Source organism: Amaranthus tricolor, chromosome 2 (assembly GCF_026212465.1).
Source record: "Amaranthus tricolor cultivar Red isolate AtriRed21 chromosome 2, ASM2621246v1, whole genome shotgun sequence".
Lineage (NCBI taxonomy): Eukaryota > Viridiplantae > Streptophyta > Magnoliopsida > Caryophyllales > Amaranthaceae > Amaranthus > Amaranthus tricolor.
The window spans coordinates 32,758,101-32,783,051 of NC_080048.1; the positions used below are offsets into that span (position 1 = coordinate 32,758,101).

Below are 24,951 nucleotides of genomic sequence, written 5' to 3' on the forward strand. Positions count from 1 at the left end.
TTTACTGTGTCGTACGTGAATATTTCCTGAATTTTTCTCGGCACCCATTATTTTTGAGGATTCGGAAATTATTTGTTAATGATGAAGATTTGATTTGAAGATCATTTTGCTATGAGGAAAAGAAGGTTCCCACTCGTGTGTGACCGTCTAATTATGTGATATATTATATCCAGCTCTTTAATTTCACCATTTTTTGTCAACTCCAGCTACGTGACCGTCTAATTAATAAGCTATATATCATAAGCGATTCGAATGCGATGAGTCATTCTGTACCATCGAATAGCCGGATTCTCTTGTCTAAGGTTATTATACAAGTTTTGTCTTTTGCCGTATCATCAATTTGTCCGAAATATTAAAAACTCGGACCCCCCCAAGGGCCTCCAATAATTTCGCAAAATTGTCTAAGTATTGAAAGTAGCCGAGTTATGCTACATCCGAATCATCGAAGACCCGGTTGAGTAATTGTCATGACGTATTATCATAAAGTCGGACCCAAATTTGGTTTGATGCACCTTCTAAAGGGTTATTAGATCCATAGAACGTTTCCAAACCAACTTCAACTGACCAAAAAATTCAGTCTCATTGTTGAAGTTCGGTTTGATGCACTATCTAAAGGATTAGATGACCCGTAGAACGTTTTCGAACTAGCTTCAGCTACGTGATTCCAATCTGAAAAAATTACTCCAAATATTGCCCAATTCAATGTATTGGCTGAATCCGAATATGATCCGACGGTGGTTCAATCTGAGGTGACTCGATGCATGGAGAAAAATCATCATCCTCGCCTTCTAATGAAATGCTACATAAAGGATGCAAATCTTTGATTAGTATTGCCAAGTGAAGAATATATTATATTAATCTGATGATGATCATACAGTTACTCTTGCTTTTATTTATCAACATATATCGGGTGTTTTATATTTGTTATATTCATGGGTCAACATGAAAAGTGATGAAGTATGATATTGACACATTGGAAGAATATTATATTATTTCTGCATGGGAATTCAATACTTCACCATTATTATTCTTAATATATTGGGTCTTACTTATATGTGGTTTTCAATGATGAGTGTATAAAGTCATCTGAGCTTTCACCTAGTTTGAAAGTCATATTATTATTGAAGTTCCAACACGTGGGCGTTATTTGTCACATTATGGAATCATCTGAGCTTTCAACTAGTTTGAAGTCATATTATTATTAAAGTCCCAACATGTGGGCATTATTCGTCATATTATGGAATCATCTAAGCTTTCACCTAGTTTGAAAGCCATATTATTATTGAAGTCCCAAAATGATTGATTTTGGGCAATATTTTCAAAGTATTTATCTTAATTATCAAAATTTCACCTAGTTTGAAAGTGAAATCCTTGCGAGTGTCACCTAGCTTGGTAACTCGGACTCTTATTAAGCCCCAAAACGAGTGATTTTGGGCGTTATTTGTCAATGTATTCATAGCGAGTATCACCTAGCTTGATAACTCGATCACTTATTCAGCGGACCTATGTCCTATCAGTATATTCATCAATGTTTTCGAAGGATTCACCTAGTATGATTCCTTATCTAAGTCCCGGGTGATTGACGGCTGGGCAATGCAGACCTACATCCGATCAAAATATTCTAGCGAGTATCACCTAGCTTGATAACTCGATCACTTATTCAGCGGACCTATGTCCGATCTGTATATTCATCAATGTTTTCGAAGGATTCACCTAGTATGATTCCTTATCTAAGTCCCGGGTGATTGACGGCTGGGCAATGCGGACCTACGTCCGATCCAAATATTCCTTAAATGCAGACTTATGTCTGATCCAAATATTCATCAATGCTTTCGAAGGATTCATCTAGTATGATTCCTTATCTAAGTCACAGGTGTTTGACTGCCAGGCCATATCATCATATCAAGCTCAAATGTCGAATCATCATATCAGGCTCAAATGCCGAATCATCATATCAGGCTCTAAAAGTCGAATCATCAAAAGTGGCCCAAAGGCCAAATATTTATAATTCATGGGGCTTCCACCATCATGGGCCCATCGAGGCAAAAATTCGAAGTTTACCTTATTCGGACCTTATTGCATGGTTTCTTCCGAATATTTATTTGATCTGCATCACAGGTATGATTTTTTCCGCATAAAGACTGATACCCTCGCTACATTAAATTCCCTCATCTATCACTCTTCATGCGTGGGGCTAATGTTATGGGGTCAAATAAATAAACCCGTAATTTATTTAGTCAAACCCTAACCACCCAACTCGGTCAGATAACTTCTTAAAATAACTACCCATTACTCACCATAATCTACCACTCACCCATCATCCTCATGATTCCCACATTTATTCACCATTTAACCTCCATTCTACCATTATAAATACATGTCGCGTACATCATTTGCACCGAACTAAGCTTTTATATTGCTATCGTTACACCACAATAATATTCACCCTCCTACGTACAATCTATACTGAACCAAATATTCCTTCAATTGATCTGAACTCATCCTACAATCCGTTAATCTTGTATTCATTCATTATCATATATTCATTACTTTCTGTCTCCCGATCTGACTTGAGCGTCGGAGGGGTTTTCCGGGAAATCACCCCCGGACAAGGCTAACGTTGTATTGCAGGATTTGAGGTCTCATCAGCGGAAGGATCATAAACATTTTCAGTATACTGACAGTTATCCCCGACCACACCTTTTATCCAGGTATTTAAATGTCTTTTGTACTTCCTCGTTTCATGACTGAAACAAAAAGAAATTTTAGAACTCAAGGATTCAAGAAAAAAGGCAAGGATGATCAAAGAGAATTTAAAGGACACTAGTGAAAAGGAATATGTATAATTAGATTTGCATATTAAAGTGGTAAAAAATAGAAATAAATGGAGAAAAGATTCCATTCAGACAAGACAATAACTAAGACATATTTAATTATTTATTAGTTCATGTAATGGATTCAATCTTTTGAATTAAGTCTTTAACATTATTACTTTAATTGTTGAACTTGCATTTTCTTAAAATTTATGCAAAACACTTATAGTTAATAGAGGATATGTATTTTATTAATGAAGATTTTAAGACTATGAAAATTAGGGTTTTACGAAATACTGTTTTTCATTTCATTAAGGAGTAAACTATCCTTTATTATATACATGAACACTAGCATTTATTCTAGTAAAATAAATATTTTACACATTAATTAAGGTAATAGAATAAACTAAATAATATAAATATATACTTTCCCATACTCCCCCTCAAGTTAGGTCGTGGGATCACCGATGCTTAATTTGCATAAAGTATTGAAGACCTTTGATGAAACAACTTTTGTGAGAATGTCGGCTAGTTGGTCTTTTGATCTAACAAAAGGAAGACGGATGACCTTGTTTTCCAGCTTCTCCTTGATAAAGTGTCGATCAATATCTACATGTTTCGTTCGATCATGTTGGACCGGATTTTCGGAAATGCTTATTGCTGTTTTGTTATCACAATATAGAAGACTTGCATGTGTCTGGTGACAACCTAGTTCTCCTAAAAGTTTCCTGATCCACAGAATCTCTGTAACCCATTTTACTATTCCTTTGAATTCTACTTTAGCACTGGATAGAGCAACTACCCTCTGCTTCTTACTCTTCCAAGTGACTAGATTACCCCCTACAGGGTGAAGTACCCTGAGGTAGACTTCCTGTCGTCCCGATCACCAGCCCAGTCTGCATTTGTGTAACCGATAAGATCAAGATCATCATTCTTTGAGTAGAAAACTCCTTTATTACTGGTTCCTTTTAAGTATCTCAAGATCCTCAAGACTGCTGCCATGTGTTCCACTTGAGGTCGATGCATGAACTTACTTACAATCCCTACCGCATAGGCGATATCTGGTCTCGTGTGAGATAAATAGATCAGTTTTCCGATCATTCTTCTATAACAATCTTGATCTGCCATTTCTGCCCCTTCAACAATTTGTAGACCATGATTAGCTACCATAGGAGTCTTTGCCGGTTCGCAGTCTAACATGCCTGCTTGTGCTAAGAGATCTAAAATGTACTTTTTCTGATTAATAAATATCCCTTTCCTTGATCTTAAAACTTCTATCCCGAGGAAGTATTTCAGTTGCCCTAAATTCTTCATCTCAAACTCTTGGAATAATTTGCTCCTGAGTCAATCAATTTCCTTAGAATCATTTCCATTAATCACCATATCATCTACATAGATCACAAGGCATGTAATTTGGTTTCCGCTCTTCCTTGAGAAATAGGGTGTGGTCTAAATTGCTCTATCTGTAGCCTAATCTCTTCATTGCTGTAGTGAACCTCCCAAACCACGCCCTAGGAGATTGTTTTAAGCCATATAGTGCCTTTTAAGCCTACACCCCTCTGCTTGGTTATATTTATCTGAGTACCCGGGTGGTGGCTTCATATACACCTCTTCTTCAATCTCTCAATGTAGGAAGGCATTTTTTACATCAAACTAAAACAGAGGTCATTCTTTATTTGCTGCTATAGAGAAGAGAACTCGAATGGTATCAATTTTAGCCACCGGTGAGAATGTTTTCGAGTAGTCTACCCCATATGTCTGTGTGTACCCTTTTTGCAACAAGCCTTGCTTTATAGCTCTTAATGATTCCATCAGCATGATACTTGACTGAATTAACCCATTTACAGCCAACCGTCTTCTTATCACTTGGTAATCTACACTTCTCTCATGTCCCGTTTTTTTGGAGAGCCATGATCTCCTCATCCAGAGCTTGCTTCCACTTTGGTTCTTGGAGGGCTTCTTTAGTTTTTTTCGGAATAGTACTAGAATAGAGAGATGTATTGAAGGCAACAACTGTTTGTGATAGTTGTTCATCATCCTGTCTACAAATAGGGTATCGGGATCTCTGGGATTCATACTCAGGATCATACCTCTTAGAAGGCATTCCTCTTGTACTTCGAGGGGGCAAATCATATTTCCTGGGAACAACAACACTACTTGGCACAATATCATCAGTAGTTATATCAATGAAAGGAGCAAGAGAACTTGGTGTTACCTCTTGTTCGGCCGAATGCTCAAGGACTGGAGTAGTCTGAGGAGATGGTTCAGTAATAATGTCAGTGACAATATCGGTGGTAGTGCCTACTTGTTCTTTGGGATCTCGACTGTCAGCCAGGGGATGAGTTAACTAGCTCAGATCCTCACTCACACTCTCCCCCTGAGATCGAGGCTGGTATAGTAGGAAGAGTGTTCAAAGAAGTCACGATCCATGGTGGCATAGAGTTTGTTATGGACAGGATCATAACATCGATAGCCCTTCTGAGTAGTGCCATACCCAAGAAACACACATTTGACCGCCGTGGTTCAAGCTTGGTTCGTACCCTAGAGGAAAGATGGACATACACAACACACCCAAATATGCGAGGAGGAAGGGAATGAGAAGAGGGAATAGGAGTAAAGGTATTGAGGGTGGCAAGAGGAGTTCGGAAATTGAGGATTTTAGTGGGGAGACGGTTTGTAAGATAGGTGGCAGTAGCAATAGCTTCAGGCCAAAAAACGTACAGGTATATGAGTCTCAAACATGAGAGCCCGTGCTACCTCAAGAAGGGTACGATTTTTGCGTTCAGCAACCCCATTTATTTTTGGAGTGTCTGGGCAGGAGGTTTGATGAACAAGACCATGATCAAGAAAAAATTGTTTCATTGCAACAGAGATATATTCACCACCATTATCTAAGCGAAGGATTTTAGGTTTTGCATGGAATTGAGTAAGAATCATGTTATAGTATTTTACAAAGACATCAAAAACTTTAGATTTTTGTTTCAAACAATAAACCCAGCACATTCGAGAACAATCATTAACAAATAACACAAAATATGTAAAACCATGAGAGTCAATATGTGGAGCTGGACCATATACATCAGAATGTATTACATCAAATGGTTTGGGAGCACGAGTATTACTGGAAAAATAAGAATGTTTATGACTCTTAGCCAGTACACAAGTTTCACAATCTAGGGATGTAGTACAATTATTAAGAGAAGGAAAAAGACGTTTTAGATAACCTAAGGACGGATGACCTAAACGACGATGCCAAGTCCACAATTGGTGAGCATGAGATCCATGAGCAAGCATTGCACCACTATTTTGAATCACCTCATCGACATAGTATAGTCCATCTTGTTCAGTACCACGCCCAATGATCGTCCCCGTCTGAGCATCCTACACAATACAATTTTCAGAGGTTAAAAGCACAGTACATTTTAAGTCCTTGGTTAACTGACTAATCGACAATAATTTATGAGACAAATTGGGAATTAACAAACAATTTTTAAGATTAAGAGAAGGAGAGATATTGACTGGTCCAGCTGGGGCAACCGGTACATACTCCCCATTAGTTTTCTGGATATGGGTTCGGTTAGTAGGATGGGTGGATAAAAAATCATTGGGGTCAAAGGTCATTGTATCAGTTGCCCCACAGTCAAATATCCATTGAGAGTTAGGTTGATGACTAAGAAGACTTGTGGAAATTTTGTGGTGTGGGCCAGAAAAGTTTGTGGGCTTTGTGTTTGGGTTTGGGCTTAAGGGTTGTGAGGGTTAGTTTAGGGTTTTTAGGTTATAAATAGGTAAGTATGAAGAAGTGGGAGTGTCCCCTTCCCCTTGTCTGACGGCTGTTGCTTCTCTTTCTTTCCTTTTCTGTTTCTCGCCATTGTTGTTGTTGTCTTCCTGTTCTGTGGTTACTGTTTCCTCTCATCCCCCCTTGCTCCAGCCTCTTACTTCACCTGATTTCTTACATGATGTACCTGGTTGATCGGCAGTAATTAGGTGAGCCTTGTCGCCGGTCCGGCTTGCCGGTGCCTTGGTGGCGGCTTTTCGTTTCTGTAGATCCTCCCACCACTCGGGGTATCCCACAACACAAGCTTGAAGCATCCCTCCTTTGTATGCCTTGAACCACCACAGTGGGTACACCAGAGTTTTCTCCAGTCATCCTCTTCTCGGCTTCTTTGGAGGGGTTTGTTTCGCATGGCTAAACCCGATCCAATCTCTGAGGGAATAGTTCCCGGTGATGAGACGCCGTTCATAATTCTCCGGGGTGCTCTTTCCCATCTGATTGTAGCGTAGGCTGTCTCCACCGTGGGTAAAGGTTCATTATTGAGAATGTCCCTTCTTTCTTTGTCTAGATTGTCATTAATCCCAGTGAGAAATTGGTAAAGTCTTTGTCTTTGTATATATCTGTTGAATTCTGTTATGTCCTTCGAACATGTCATTGGATTCAGCATTCTCCAGTCGATTTCTTTCCATAGTATGTTTAGTTTACTGTAGTAAACTTCTATGGTGTCGTTATCCTGTCTTAATGTTCCTGCCTTTGAACTTAGATCAAAGATATGTAGTTCATCCCTACCACATCCCAAGAGACTTTCGATTCCTTGCCATAGGCTATATGCAGTTGTATAGTCCAGAAAGTGGTTAACAATCTCTCCATCTATATTCTCAATTATCCACGCTATGACCATGGCATCTCTTTGTTCCCATTGAACGTAATTGGGATCTGATGGTGGTGGAGGTGCGGCAGTGATGTGACTGAGCCGCCCCCGACCTCCAATGGCTACGTGCATTAACTTGCACCATTTTGTATAATTGTGGTATGTGAGTTTCTCTGAAATTTTTTGATAGAGATTGGGTTTTCAGTTTGATTGTTTATTTTGTTGAGTTTCTGAAACATGTAGAACATCTGTTCCATCTGTTCCATGGACATTAGGGTTTTCTGTATTTGTTCTTCTGGAAAATCGGCCATTTGCAGGTAAGATATGGTAGATAATGAGTCTTTCTCGGATCTAAACCCTAAGGCTCTGATACCATGAAGATTTTAAAAATATGAAAATTAGGATTTTATGAAATATTGTTTTTCATATCATTAAGAGTAAACTATCCTTCATTATATACATGAACACTAGCATCTATTCTAGGAAAATAAATATTTTATACATTAATTAAGGTAATAGAATAAACTAAATAATATAAATATATACTTTCCCATAATTAACAATAATTAGAAAATATTTCTTTGTCAAAATGATACATTAAAAATTATTTTATTTTTAGATGAAATTTTTTCTAAAGAAAAAAATGTTGCATATTAATTCATTTTCAAATAATATGATAATTTTATTGGCATAAAATTGAAAATGCAAATTTGCGAAGTACAAAATAACGGTGCTGTTCAAGTATGTGGCTGAATAAGCACAATATAAGAAGAATCCAACAATGATTTATAAACCAATTCAAATAGTGAGTAGATATTATTTTACACGTGTTTAGAGGGCAAACATGAGTATGAAAGATTTACTAGACATAACTTATGGCGTTGAGGGATTAAAATGGATATAACTACTAAAAAGGTATTCATATCCGTCTGTCTATTCTCCCGGTGGCAGATCTAAAGAAAATAACGGCCTCTCTCTTGAGTGACCGTCTAAAGACGGTTTTAAAAGTCCAACTCATTATGTTAATTTAAAAAAAAAACTGACGCGTGTGTGTAATTGTAATGTGAAAAGTCACATAATATATTTGGAGTTATAACAACATTTATTTGGGGTTATAATATAATATATTTGGTGTTATACCAGCATATATTTAAGGATTATAACATAATTTATTTGGGATTATAACATAATATATTCGAAGCTATAACAATATATATATATATTTGAGGTTATAAAATAATATATATGAGGTTATACCAACATATATTTATGGATATAACATATTCTATTTGGGATTATAACATAATATATAGTTCGGTATATAATGGTCTGTGTTTGAGGGTATAGTATTTTTATAACACCAAATATATTATGTTATAATCCTAAATATATGTTGTTATAACTCCATATATATTATATCATTACTTCAAATATACATTGTTGCAACTTCAACAAATATATATATATATATATATATATATATATATATATATATATATATATATATATATATATATATATATATATATATATATATATATATATATATATATATATATATATATATATATTATAATTTAACATATTATGTTATAATTTAACATATTATGTTATAATCCAAAATAAATTATGTCATAAACCTCAAATATATGCTGGTATAACACCAAATATATTATGTTATAACCCCAAATAAATGTTTTTATAACCCCAAATATATTATGTAACTTTTCACATACACTTACACGCGCGCGTCAATTTTTTTTTTCAATTAACATAATGGGCAGGGCTTTTGAGAACTGTCTTTAAAAAAGACGGTCTCAAGTAAGAATTGTTGAAAAAATAACTAATGTCAAAAAATTTTCTTTAGGTAAAATGCACTTAGGGCATGTTTGGTTGGCTCTTTTTTAATGGTATGGAATGGTATCACAACCATTCCAATGTTTGGTTAGGCATTTTTACATTGGGATGTCATACCCTCTGGATTCTCATCCCATTCCAATCCTCTGTAATCTCATACCCTCCTACCCCCAAGTTTCAAACTCCATTCCAAGATATTCAAACCCTAATTCACTCTCTTCCTTCAATTTGAGATTTTCGGTCAGCAAGCTTCCGCCTCCTTCAATCTCCGATCATCCACCAGAAATTTTCGGTCAGACCATCCCCCTCACCGGTGAACCTCCTGCTCCCTTATTTTTTCTTTTCTTTTCTCAGCCGTGTCTCGCACCCATCTACTGCCACCACCGCCATATTCCGATCATCCACCATATTTCCTGCTTCCTTCAAACTCCATTTTCTTTTTGCTGCCAACCTTCTTTCCTTTGGGCTCAACGGAATCCGGCCAGTCCTTGCCCTTTTCTTTCTTACCTTCTCTTTCGGGATTTTCATCGCCATTGTTTGCTGCCATTTTCAGTTTGTATTTTTTTTTTCTTTTGATTCAAAAATTGTTACGAGTTTCCACGGTTTTTGCCTTTATTTTTGGGAAAGTTTCGATTTGGATGAAGGAAATTTGTTTCAATGGGGGAATTTGTCCGTTACTGTGATTAATTATACTGCAACTCCATTGCTATAGAAAAGTTTGGCATTACTTTGATGTAATTGTTCGCGGGTATGTTGAAATTTGTGTCTGGATTGTTTGAATGAGTGTTTCTTTGTTTCTTCAATGTTAGGGTTCTTTCTTAAGTTTTTATGTCCTTTAGGGTTCAGAAGTAAAAATGATTAAAATGGTAGTAATTTTCAAACCTTAACGGCACTTATGGACAGAGTTGACTATAAATTACCTATGGCTATGCTTGCTACTTGCTACTTTAATGGTGAGAAGTTTTGTATTGCTTTTCATGGGTGGGTTACAGGTTTTTTCTGTGTGTTTTTGCATATTTGATTCTTTGCATTAATCTGCTTGCTCATGTTCCCAATGGTGATTTCCTGCTTTGAAATCTTTTTTATGAGATATGACTTGCACAACCTTGATTCGATCCTCATCCATTGAATGACAAAATGACTAATACAGTGATCTTGTGGACAAAATGACAAAATCAACCTCATTCATCCTAACTTGGGCAAGTGATGTAATGAAAATGCTTAACTTATAAATTATCTTGACTTTGTGTTTGGTTGTCAAAAACATATATTGGAATCTTTTTGAGTGAAAATGTATTGAATTAGTACTTTTTAATTAGTGGTAATTATCTATTTGCAACATAATATGTGTGTATGTATTTGTGTGTTTAATAAATGTATGTATGTATGTATGTATATATATATATAAACTGGACAGAGAATCCATTCCATAATTGAACCAAACAGTGTGAATGGATTGAATATCTATTACAGGATTGAACCAAACAGTTTTAGTCTGGTATGGGGTTCTGCATCCATACCATCCTGGTATGGGGTTCCTTACCATTCCAATCCTGCTCACTGAACCAAACGGACCCTTAAAGGATTTCAAACCTTGGTCACTCACGTGAAAGATAATATACTAACACATCTAAGGTATATTTACATATACTAGACTTTAATTTGAATTTAAATGATATTTACTAACCTCAATTACTATACACTAAATGCACCCATTCATTCTACTATCCTCATCGTAAACGATAAGAAGATGGTGGATTTGCAAAAGCACGTCCATTGACTATATTGAAATGGAAAACTATTTATATAGGAACTTGAAAGTAAAAGAGCATGATACATGAATACATTTGCTGTCAGTAGGAAAACATATAAACTCTATAGTCCCTTTTGCCAAAGAAAAGCTAACTAGAACAATGACCAAAATGGCAATATCCCAGAAAATTACAGCCCTCAAATTAAAGGGAAGTGTGCTTTCTTCTTCCTGAATCCTAAATCCACACTGGTATGATACAAGAAAGATCCTCCTATGGCTCCATAGCATCCTATTGAAGTCGCGGATTCATGAAGGTGCATCATAATCAGAAATCCATCGCGTGCATATCATGGTTTTAGCTGCGTATTACAAGGTGCCGCGATCTACTGGCTCCTTGTACAGACTGTGCTCATAGTATGAGCATGAGAAGGCCTCCAAGCCGATGCAGTAAGCAAGCAAAGGTCTTTCCATCCAAGCTTAAGGGTACCATTATCTTCCACCAGAGTGTACCCATCGGAAGGGAACATGCCTAAAAGCAATGTAGCTTGAGCTGCTGCATTACCGGCTAAGGAGATCCCTCTGAACCCAGACTGCTGTAATTTTTCTCTCCAGCTTGGGAACTTGGGATCTCCACTCCGTGAGGGACCTCCTATCGCTAAAACGTTTCTGATTTCCCTTGAGAAAAGTTGTTGCTCGACTACATGTCTCTCCTCACTATCTTCACCGTAGCTTGCTCCCAAGGAATCAAAAAGGGCCGAGTAGTAGTGGATTGCCTCCACAAATCTTCCGAGGAAGGTGCCTGTTCGGCTCAGGTCTTGCTCTACTACTGTTACAACTTTTGGAGCCAATCTGCAAAAACATTTATTCATATACTTAGCTATATTCCCATCAACTCATTTCAAGACATTATTTTCAGGTATATATCATATGCATGCCCCATCGTCTGATTCGTATCCTATCTTAGGGGTAAACGGGTTTGGAGGAATCAACATTCACAAAGATTTGAACCCAAGGGCATCCCCTGGAATGCGAGGCACCACTCCGTTGAGTGGGGCCTAGCAACTCAAGAGCATATTGTTGTTGTAATCAGATCACACCAAACAAAACAAGAATGTTAAGACTAGAACTAGAATAAACCTAATAAGTTCACACCAGAACTCCTTACATGTGAAAATGACACATAATCACAAGTTCAAGGTTCATTAAGAATTTGTACCCTAGAAAAGATAAACTTTCGACATTGTATTTTAAGTTTCATTTAGGGATGTAATTTGAGACATGTGGGTTACTTAATAGCTTCGGAAATGTTCTTTTCACCTCAAAGAAATAAAATTGAGAAATGATTCAGATAAAAGCTAATAAAAAATTCTATTTCCATGTACAATAAATTTAATGCCCAAAAATAAAGAGAAGAAAGTCTTGGTTTTTTATCAGAGTTTGAAAACATAGTAGTTATTGAAAATAAAAGAGCATGACATATTTTTCCTAAAAATATTAGACAGAAAGATCTTGATTTGAAAATGCAAAATAGACATAACAACCATACTAATAAGATTAACAATTAAAAACAAACAATTGGCCAAAAAAGTCCAATGGAATGCCCCAACCAAATGCACATGGAAATTATATCCTAACAAGTTAACCATGATGAACAATCTAATGAAAAAAATTTGATTAGAGATAATGTTTTGACAACATATTGAGACATCTGACAAGTACGCAATATATTTGCACTTTATATAAACTAATGTAGTGCAAAGATTTTAAATACCCTATTTATTTTTACAATGTCTTTCAAAATCAGGTCTTTCATTATATCAAAAGATAAAAAATTTTCCACTTTAAGAAAAATAATTCCAAATAAAATATATTGTAACATTACATTCTAAAATTAATTCAAATATAAAAAAAGTTTATGAACAAATCACGTAAAAAGTATTACTCAGAACGGGGGCCTGAATAGCACAATTTAATATTTAAGGCCCCTTATTTTTGGTAACATGGCTATCCTTTGAAAATCATTCATATTTCAAGTCTAAATTGAAATGTTTTGGTGTCTTACTACCCGTGTCTGAATAACATAGATTTTCATATTTCAAAGTTCCAAACACTACTATTTCATTATGTATTGCATAGTATAGACATTAGACAACCCCACATGAAATAAAAGTAAAATTTTCGTCTCTTTTCTGTAAAGGTTAACAGTAGTATAGTCAATTCTCCATTCCCAACACAAGCATTATCTTTTGATATTCCAATCAAGTTTAATACTCTCCTCATATCAAAGTGTAACTTTTCATGTTGCTTTGGGCTCAACAATCTTCCATAATTCCCAATTAAGTAACAAAATCATAACTTAGAACCTTCTACAAAAGCATGAATTTCACTTTTGCTGATAGCCTTGGTACACTCTTTTTTCCCCACAAGTAAAGAAAAGTGTGATCCTGATCCACTTCCTTATTTCAATAAGGAAATGACATATCTACTAAAAATCTTCAAAGCTTATATTATGTGCTTATAAAGTTGCAAATATCATAACCGATCCAAAATTGCCCATAAATCGACCCAACTTGTGTCAAACCCGACAAAAGAATACTCTATTAAACGTCCGAAATCTAACTACTCGGATATGCAAACATACATCAAACTCAAAAAAGTTGATTTATGAACTCAGACTCAACTCAAACGGTACGTTCAACACATCTAGAGGCTACACCCTCTAGCTTAGGTCTATTGTCATTAACCAAATTTCTTGGTGCACATTAGTCTCTTCGTGTATTCCAAGATAATTATTCAAAACTACATGAATTGTAAGCTCAACACTTTGATTCCCCTAGCAAATAGGTTTTACTTATTCTACTAAGTAGGGAACCCTCTAGTCTTCCCATATTTGAGTAACAATGAAAAGTCTATTCTGACATTATTCATAATAAAACCAAATTAGTACTATCATTCATGCCGTTTCTCATATCCCCATGTCTTTTTACCATGGTAAAGAAGTACTCTTTCTATGAATTAATCTTATTTTCCTTTTTAGTTTATCCTGTTAAAATTGTCTTATTTTAACTTTTGGCCATGACCATACTTTTTAATTTTTGTTCATACATTTAACTCGCATTAAGATCCATCCACCCATTTTTTTTCCACTCCCGTGTAAAATATTATTGCTTTTGTGTTACTACATTTGTGCTTGGGGCTATGTCGTTGGGAATCAAGAGGATTGTTATGACTCAGTTATTGTTACTTCTCTGCGTAAAATACTACCTTCATTTCAATAACTTAGTCATTTAGTTTTTTAAATTATTCACAGCTCACTCTTATTCTCTCATTTGTATTTTATTCATGATCTATAAGTTAAAACATAGTCAAATAGGATCTTGTTTAATTTATCTAACGCTATAACTTTTTATAATTTTAATTATGCACTGTAAGAGACATCAATATATGTAATGAAATGGGAAATGGAGGGAGTACAAAACATTGCATGTGTAGAACCAGTAAATGGAGCAAACTCACATATCACAAATATAATATAGCAAATCTATGGTTTAATCTATGATATGTATCAAAATTCAAAACAAATGTATGGTACAAAAATGAAACAAAAATGAAGTATCTTTTTTACCTTTGCAAGAGCCAAAGAGTGTTGGTATCAGACCCAGTAACATCATACAAAGAATGCTGCAACCAATGAACAGCAACAGCTTCTCTTTTACTCACATGCAATTTTTCCAAATCCAAATTCCCTATCTTCTCCGCCACCGGAATGAACTCAAACGGCAAACCCAACTTCTCCGCAAAGTCCGACAACCGTTTTCCGGTTGCTTCAAGGGCTTCCATCGACGTCCCAAGCCCAGTAAGCCTAACAAATGGGGGCCCACCAGGCCTAGATGCTAAAATATGAAAAAGCCCAGGCCATTGTAAGCCCTGCATGATATCAAGATCAATAATATGAACTCTTTCCTCTCTTTGAAAAGCCTCTTGAATTGCTTGGTTAGCTGTAAAATGTGAGAATTTTACAAATGGGCTTATTCCATTGAAAACTTGGAAAGCAGAAAGTAGTTTTTGGTGATGTGGGATTGAAGGTAATGAGGTATGAATGCCGAGGCGAGAGCTCACTAAACGAGCTGACATCGCCTCAGAGAAATATGCAGCCACACGCTGGGCGGAGGTTCCGAATGGTGTGGCCCATTCGGAGATTTCGACGAGCATTCTGTCAGCTTCTTGGAATTTCTCCGCAGAAACAGCTTCGGCACATTGTAGTAAAAGGGTGAGAAGGTGAAGTCCCTCTTCATCCCTCTTACGTTGTCGAAGCTCCTCCCTCTCCCGAGCCTTTGCCACAGCAGTAATTTCCTGCGGTGGCGGAGGAGGTTGGGGGGCTGGTGGGGTTGGAGTATCAGATGGAGATTCCTCCGTCCTTACTCCAGACCCAACAGCCTGATCAGAATCCCGGGTCTCCCGCGACTCGGTATTATGATCAGAAGTCCCTTCCACAACACGACATGTCTCGGGTTGCAGAATGTTATGGGTTGGGTTTGGGATTTGAGTTGCGTTTATACTTCCACCAACACAACCGTCATTGATTTGGGTTGGATTTGAGATTTGGTTTGCTGTGTTTACAGTTACACCTCCCCAGTTCATATTTGCACTACATTCAATAGAAGAAGGTTGTGGGAAACACTCCATTTCACTCAAATTAAAATAAGGTTTATTATTCAAACTAGTTTGACTTGAATTACTGGTATGAATCCGAGAAAACACAGGTTGTTGATTCTGCTGTTTATGATACTGGGTTTGAGAAATTGTTGGTTGTGGTACTGGCGGAGGATCCGCCAATGAACGGAGCCTAAACTCAATAACAGCACCAAGATTAGGGTTACAAGGATAAATAATCTCTCTAACATTTTGTATCAAATGAGGAATCGACACAGAATTTGAACTCTGAATCAAATCCTTAATAATACCATCTACCCATCCTGGATCCTCCGTGGAAGCCGGAGTTGTAGCCACCGCCGACCCCAAACCCGATCCCGAACCCGGAACATTACTCATAATCCCCATACTAGTTCTAGTACTATTTGAACCCATGACAACATTTCTCTCTACAACAGGAGGAAACAAAGGCAACCCAGAAAACCCACAAACAAGAGGTTGTTGTTGTTGTTGATCATTTCCAGCATTAAACACACCCGAATCATTAACCGAACTAATCTGTTGTTGATCAATTAATTCATTAGAACCCGGAGAAGGGCGTTCCATTTCAGAAGCTGTCCTTTTCCGAACCATTTTGTGAGTAACATTCTCATCCATTGTTGAAGTATGAGGATTAGACGACGACATTAGATGAAAAAGAGAAGTGGAGTAGTTGGAAAATGGATTTGAAGATTGATTAGTTTGAGAATTAATAGAATTATTAGCATAATAAAAAGGGGAGAGGAGTATATTTGGGTCAGGAAAGAAGGTAGAAGAAGCAGCCATACAGAAAGAGGGAGAAGAAGAAAAGGATGAAAAATGTCTGTGGGGATGATAGAAACTGAAAGGGAGGGAGGGGGGGAAGGTGGTGGGTGGTTGTGTTTTTTGGAGAGATTAGATGTAGAAGAATGGATGTGTTCTCATTGTCGTCATTTTTCTTGACTTATGTTAATTGGCATCCTAACATGGTCACCTTCACTTTTTAAGTGTCTTTGTACATACTCTTTATTGAAATTTTAAAGTATCCTTTTACTAATTTAATATTGGGTTGTTTTAAGGTGGATTGTATCTAAAAAGGTCTTTGAAATTTGGTTTGTAACGGGCTTAGCTCTTGTAATCTGTTTGTTTGATCATTGGATCGTATTTGTTTTTTAAAAAAAGATTGTATAACTAAATTAATTTTGAATTAAAACCAACTTTTTAGCTAGCTTATATATTTATTAAATAAAGTATATGTTTTTGTTGTTCGGCCAACCAAAACGACAAAAATCAAAATTTAATTAAAAAACTAAGAAAAAAAATCATTTGTCAAATACATTTATTCCTCTTTTTTTGAAAGGAACACATTTATTTCTTTTAAGTAGCTTTAGATGGCTTTTAATATTTTTACTTAAGTTAAAATATTACTCCATTTCTTTCGTTCCTTTGAAACTGACAAGAAAAATATACGATGAGAATGTGGAATCATAACTAAAATCAAACATCTATAAAATTAAAGATACAGATCAAAATAGAAATTTTATCGAGTTCAAAGGTAAATAAAAAAATTCAAAGGTAGTTACAAAACACATGTGGTTCAAAGAATAAAATATATTCAAAATTACTCTATTTTTCTCGTTAAAATAACATCATTTGACTAAAAAGTTATCACCTATTTGAGTTAAATAAATAATGTTATTTAAGAGAAACATAGATAACTAATAGTTCCTTTCTCTTCTTTTTTAGTTGCTCACATATAATTTTTAGCGCAGTCCAATGTGTTTATCAAGTTATTTATATCTGAAGTTTTATGTAATTAAAATTATAAAAAAATCTCATATCATGAAAATATGGAATGAAATGTATAAAAAAAAATTCCACATAATTACTTTTTCTCTATAATATAACCGTAAAAAATAACATAAAATAATAAATATAACAAAAATTAATTTTAAACCAATTAAAAAACGAGAAAAATACTTAACAACTACAGCCAATAGTTACTCCCTCATGTAAGGGTTACTTTTGTAAACAAATTCCTAATCTTTGGTATATGAATCATGGGTTGTTTTGAGAAGTCTTTGTCCTCTTTTAACTTTTTATGTTAATTTTTTAAAATAATATTATTGATGATGAAATGACAAGGGACAATTTGTTTACAAGGGAGTAGTGATATATTCTTTGCCTCAACTATTTTTTTTTTTTGAAGAATTATCCACTTGAATTTATTTTTAAGAGGTAGATTAAAGATACACGCTTCTAGATGTAGAATGAACGTAAAGATTATTATTTATCATAAATTCGTCGTCTCTTTTCGAGAGATCGTCTTCAATTGCATCGGCCTATTATGTATTTTTTAAATATTTAAGTAGGCATTAAGAATAATGTAAGTAGACATTTAAAATATTAAAAGTAGGTATTAAGGATACGGTAAGTAAGTATTAAGGATAACGTAAGTAGACATTTAGAATACGATAAGTAAGCATTAATCTATAATGGGTTAGACTTGAAATTCATCTCTCAAAGAAACGGACTCTCAAGAGACTAACCGAATATTTATTAATAAAAGTATGAACAACTTCGGTTCGGTCGTATTAATTTATTTCAATTTAAGTAAATTGTGATTATTTATTTTCTCACATTTGCACTTGTATTTAATGAACTTTCATCCAATAATTTGAAAATAATGAACTCTCTTAGACTGATTTAGTTAGTTTACTCCTATATTTTAGATTTATTATTGAATTTATTTTTTCTATCTTGGTGTTTTTGGTTTGAATTTGATTGAAAAACAAATATAAGTTAATCTGGATTGATTTCGATAATGACTAAATATAATTTGAATTTGGATTGAAACTACATAAACTGACTTGAATTTTGTTCAATTTAATTTATGAATAAATACAAATATTGACTATAAATCTTTTACCCAAAGACGGTCAAAATGACCGATAGAAAACATTAATTCATTTTCCTTGTCTGTAAAAATTTTTTGGCCATATGAAACAAATAAGCAGGCAATAACTTAGGGTTTTTTTTAGAAGCTAAGTGTTTTGATGCACTTTTACTTTATTAACTCATGTAAGGGCTTACATTTCCTTGTTTAAACAATTAAACTATAGTAAGTATAGTCACTATAGTCACTAAGTTTTAAAAACTTTTCTTGCATGAACCTTCTTATATAAAATTTCAAAAAATAAATAAATAAATAAAAATTATTTGTAAGAAAAATAGAGGGACTACTAGTATTTGTGCTCTAGGCTCTTTGAATAAAATGTGCAAATCCAACTTAACTATAGAACTCTCTCTATTTTTCAATGTTTTTTTTTAGTTTTTGTCACTATTAAACATAGTTAATTCTTAATTTATAAATTAAATATAGTTAAGTAAAAGTTCATCTTAATATAAAGATAAAGGTAAATATAATGGACACTTTCAATATTCCGCACAAGGCAGGATTCGGGTGAGGGTTTTTTCCTGAAAAATACAAACAAATCATACATGTTCTTCTCAAGGAGGGAGTAAAGAGGATGCGCGCAGTCCAAAAACCCCCAACTGATACCTGCGGCCAGTAGGAGTCGAACCCCAAAACTTCTGCTCAACGTGCAGATGCTTAATCAATGGATCATAACTTTTTTATGATTTTAAATTAATGTATTGGACAGTGTTCATACTGTTGTCCAAAATTCATCTAAATAGCTCCAACTAAGTATAATTTGACCCGATTTAATATAACACATGTATAAAAATCAAAATCAAATTATTGAAATATTTACATATACTTAAAAACACAAACTAATCCAATTTAAAATATAATATCTTAAACGCGCCTGGATATTCCAATGATGTGTGTGCAAAATCAAATGGGATACAAATATAGAAATGGAGGGAGTATGCTTATCTATGAAAGGTAATTCTAATGTACCACTTATCCTCGTTGATAGGATACTCTCTCAAACAATCCATGTTAAGCTAATACTAGTTAAGGATAAAAATTTGTAAGTATGCCAAAGAAAACTACAAAATGGGGTAATAGATTTTTGTCTTGAACGAATATAATGGTTTGATATTGATTATTTCCCTCTAATGAAATTAATACAACTTTGTCAAGAGTTATCATATACTTACAGGACATATACACATATTCATAAAGTGATTGAAATAATAAAAAGTGTTCATAATTATAAATGGAGAGTGATAGTCTTTCATTCGAATTTAATATAAATAATACTTCAACTATAAATCTCAAGTCTAAACACAATCTAAAATCAAGTTTAGTTCAAACAATAGAGTGCGCACACATATAATCATAACACTTGGATGTCATACTAACTTGACCTAAGTAATTATGGAGGAACAGAGAGAGTTAAAAAATCTTTCTAAACCTAATTACAAAATTTTTATATTTATATTTAACCTAATTAAATATTTTAATGACGCTAAACAAAGGAGAAAAGTATAGATCATAGTAACGTTGAAAAATCAAGCAAACATTCTTAGAAAATGTGCTCTACTCATCTTAGTAATTTGCATAGTCTACATTGAAAAGGTCACAAGTCCCAAAATCCTATAAAATATAATATAAATACTTTATAATTGGGAGTAGTGTACAAAATTTGGGCACGGAGACCATAATGAAAGGGTGCCCACTTTAGAAAAGAAAATAAGCTTTACAAGTCTCGACATTGAGTAGTACGCTGTACTAGATAGTAAGTAGGGATAGGAGAGAAAGAGAGTGTGTAAAGAGTCAAACAAGAAGCCAAATATCATGAAAAAGCTGACAAATAATAGATGCTAGTGTTGAAAGCAAAATGTCAAACACTAACGTCGCTTTTTGGGGGGTACTAGCTCACCATGAGCCATGAGGTGCTCCCATCTTTCCCCACTTACCATTGAATATTATGCCCCACGGGCAGAGATGGACACGGGTCGAATTAGCATACAGGTCAAGCAAATATGACCCGCATGTGACCCGACATATTGGAGAAACAAAATTACGGACTATGAATGTTAAGTGACGATGAGCAAGATTTGAGCTTGGCATAACAATTGATCTGCTTTTTGGCACAAGGCACGACCTACCTTGTGCAAGACTCGTATTTTGGAGAAACTAACTTATTATGAGGGTGGTTTTTCCATGCCTACTTGCCATCAAATATCCATATCAATAAGATATTTGAGCATCGCCAGTAAAATCATTGGAATCGCTTAAAGTCATTGATATCGTACAATTTTGCAAAATGAAGATTTCAATTCACGCGAAATGTCTTAAATATTTTAAGTCATGCGATAGTTCTTGTCTTCTTGACCTATTTGATATTTTCAAATTGAAAAACGCCTTTTACATTTTCACCTTTCTTTATCATTTTCTGCAATACTTCTCCGCTATTTCTTTCTTCCATGTTTTTACTCAAGCTAAGTCGTCATCATCAATCATATTTTGAGTTTTTGTAGTTATGATTTAGATTGTGTATTATTTTGATTTTGATTTGAAAGTTCGTCTTTTGATATTTTTTTTCACTTTATGTTGTAGTATTATTTTGACTCAATCTACGTGAACATAAATAAGTTGTTAATCTTATATAATTGTTATTGAGACCTCATACATTCGATCTTAATTGGGTGAACCTCGTTAAATCTTTGTGTTGTTATTATCTCCTTTAAACACCGTTTTTATTGACAATGTAATTTGTTTGTCACAAGACTTTATACATTCGATCTTGGTGATATTAGAGATTGAGACACGTTGTTTGATCTCTAATATAGCATCGTTTTCAAAATGTTATTGAATTACAAACAAGAATTAGACATTTTATGAATTATTGTAAAAGTTTTTGAAAAAATGAATCTAAGTATTTTTTACATTGTATACAAATGTGACTTTCAAAAGTTACGGTCACGTAAAATCAAATTGCGAAGAGGCGAATGCTAAATTAGAGAAGTAGAGGATGTTTTTAGAAGGCAAAGGATTGAGACCCAGAGGTAATTGTTGGGAATGATGTTGTTTTGCATACAAACAAGTTTAAATATTTGAGATTGGTTATCCAAAGTGATGGGGAAATTAATGGAGAAGCACATCGAGTATAAGCAGGATGGGCTAAGTCATTAAGTGGTGAGCGTTGATTGGTGTGCTTTGGGATAACTGTCCGATTAGTCTTAAAGGTAAATTATACTGAGTTGCAATTAGACCTGCATTATTGTATGAAACAAAATATTAGCCCCTTAAGAAGTTGTTTGAGCAAAGGATGAAGTTGTAGAGATGCAAAAGCCGACTTGGCTTTTGGTTATGTTTTCTTCGTTTATTTGCTTTTTTTGACTTAACTTAGGGCATAGGTAATTATCCTTTTGTCCGTACTTTGTCACAAGGTCTTTAACTTATTATACTTATACTTTAGTATAATTAGCATACTTATGTTATAAAATGTTACTTTATTTATTAAATAAACAATAAAATAAAGTTACGAGTTTGTAAAAGGAAATAAATTACATATGACAATCAAGAACCATGCTTATGTACACCACCGAGAACTCCGAGAAGCGGATCTTCAATCCGAACAAAATATCAAGAAGATTTTGTTTGAACTTGATATTAATTCTAGGCGAGATGCTCTTTCCTAAAACATCATTTCCTCCCTACTACGGTGCTTGGAAATAAACCGAAAATATGTTCTAAGATACAAAGAGTTACACTAAATTCCTAGCACACAGAATCTAGAACGATGTAAAGAAAACTAAGATGGAAGAAGATATGAAAATTACAATCGAGGATTACAAGTTATCTATGTAAAGTGCTCGAGAAGAAAAGAAATCAGAAATTGCACATATAAAATAACCACACAAGCCTTCTATATCTATAGAATAGCTTACACCTTTTCACGAAGCAACATGTTACTCCATGAAACACAAGATTGGTTCACGAACTAATGTCGTCTTTCAATCAAACTATCCCAATATATCTGGTTAATATAACCATATTTAACCGTTGGTAGTTACATTAAAACTAACGAAACGGATAAACTAACTTTGCAAAGAAGAATCCGTAAGATAGTAGGAAACTCGCGGGCCGCGACCTGTTGTTCCACAAAACAGTAGTTTTTCTTTCCTTTCTCGCGAGCCGCGAGTTGTTTCACAATCCGTGAACACTAGTTTTTGCTAAAAACATAAACTTGGCCTTGGGATATTCTCAAATTAATTTATTGAAATTAATTTATTTAATTTAATTTAATTTCTGATGACCATACGCTCTAAATGACAACAACTTAAACATATACACTTTTATACTTAAACCTTTTATACTCTAAATATCCAACAACAATTGACCGCACTCCAACCCGAACCTTATTTTTGAGTAGGATACTAAATTGATTATTATGATTATGACTTTGAGCCTATGACTATAATTATGACCTTAAGACTGTTCTTATCATCATGGCCTAATAGGACCATGCAACTAAGGAAGAAAACAATGTAAAATATCAAAATAAAAATAATCATTTTACTATAGATAAGTTTTAATTTTTATAATTAAAATAATACATATTTTTATATTTATTTTACATATTATGAAATATGATGGATTAAGATGGGCCTTTCTCGACCACCCACGCCTCACCCTTTCATATTCATTGTTTCGTCTTTTCGTACATTGTCCTTATTTTTCCACATTATCATTGTTTCTTATTCCTTTAAAACTACTCCTATTTGTATATTCGCTACAATAATAACATCAATGTTTTAACTCCAACTTTGTCGGTAAGTGTTTCTATGTTTATTCCTTTAAGAGGTTTACGAAAGAATGGGGTGATTGGTAATTGAAGGTTGCATATTAACGGTCTAATCACATTAACTTTATAAAACAATTGTTAGTTTGTTAACTGTTAGTGAAGTGTTTAATAAATTTAATCTTTTATAAAAAAATTTAGAATTGAAATTCGTGTAAAATGTTTAGATTTGTTAATATGGAATATATAAAAATATAATTTTTAAACAATGACACAACAACAATAAATGTTAGAGCCTTAATCTCAAAAAATTAAGGTCAGCTATATGAACTACTATATCAATTCTAATTGTCGTCCGTATGGATTCTTCTTCACTATTCATCTGATACTCTAACATCCCAATTTGTAGATCTTTCATATTATTTTTTACTTTTGTTCTTCAACTTGAAGATTATTGTTAATGAAGATTATACTTTATTCGATCTTATTTTTAATACAAATCTACAATTAAGAAAAGCAAAATGATCATCACACACACACACACACACACACACACACACACACACACACATATATATATATATATATATATATATATATATATATATATATATATATATATATATATATATATATATATATATTTATTTATTTATTTATTTATTAATTATCATATATTTGTTCAAATTTTAATTTTTATATTTTTCTTCTATTTTATCATCCATGTACATTCCCTTTCTGTATGAGAATTAAAAATCACAAAATATCTAGAATTTTCATTTTTGTAACATAATTTTGAAGCACCTATAAAAGATTTAATTTTCCATTTCTCTCTTGCATATAAAAGAATTTCCTTTGAGGAATTTAAAAAAACTAATAAAGAAATATTGCCAAATCAGTGTTGTTCCTAATATTTTATAGGCCTTAGGAAATATGAAGGAAAAAAAACGCTCTCTTGCAAAATAAAAGATACGGACCCTTTATATTATAGTTATAAATGTGTTGCATACTTTTTAATTGATAAAATAATTAAACCCAATTAAAAGTGTATGTTGAGTACAATGTTCTACATCCTACATCACAACATTCCCGAGTTAATATATTAATCCCTTTTTAGCTCTGAATCCTAGGTAAATGTCTTCATTCCTTAAGTTCAGAAACGACCTGGTGCCAAAGATGAAACATGATTGACATGTAAAAGATATCTTTTGGTGACCTTGCATTGCATTGTATTAATCAAAAAAACACAATTTGATTGGAGTCCAAACCCTACCAATATTCATTACCAAGAAAGGTTTTTGTTAACTTAAAGAGCCAATAACATCATATCTCAACATTTCCTTAAACATACAAGAAAATTTCAAAGATTGAATCATTACAATTTAAGACCAAAGTTTGAATATTTATGAGTGTTGGGTGGGACGAATTAATGAAATTGTTGCATAAACAGTTAATGTTGCAGTCTATTTCAGCAAGGAATGCCCACATATAGT

General features: G+C 34.0%; 1 protein-coding gene across 1 annotated transcript; it reads right to left on the reverse strand.

Moving 5' to 3' along the window:
* Positions 1-11,100: 11,100 nt before the first annotated feature.
* LOC130805824 (protein SCARECROW-like) lies at positions 11,101-16,827 on the reverse strand. The gene is made up of 2 exons (XM_057670610.1): positions 14,692-16,827; positions 11,101-11,915 (listed from the first exon to the last, which is right to left on the reverse strand). The coding sequence occupies exons 1-2, from the start codon at positions 16,542-16,544 to the stop codon at positions 11,450-11,452; spliced, it is 2,319 nt and encodes a 772-aa protein (XP_057526593.1). The 5' UTR covers positions 16,545-16,827; the 3' UTR covers positions 11,101-11,449.
* Positions 16,828-24,951: the final 8,124 nt, after the last annotated feature.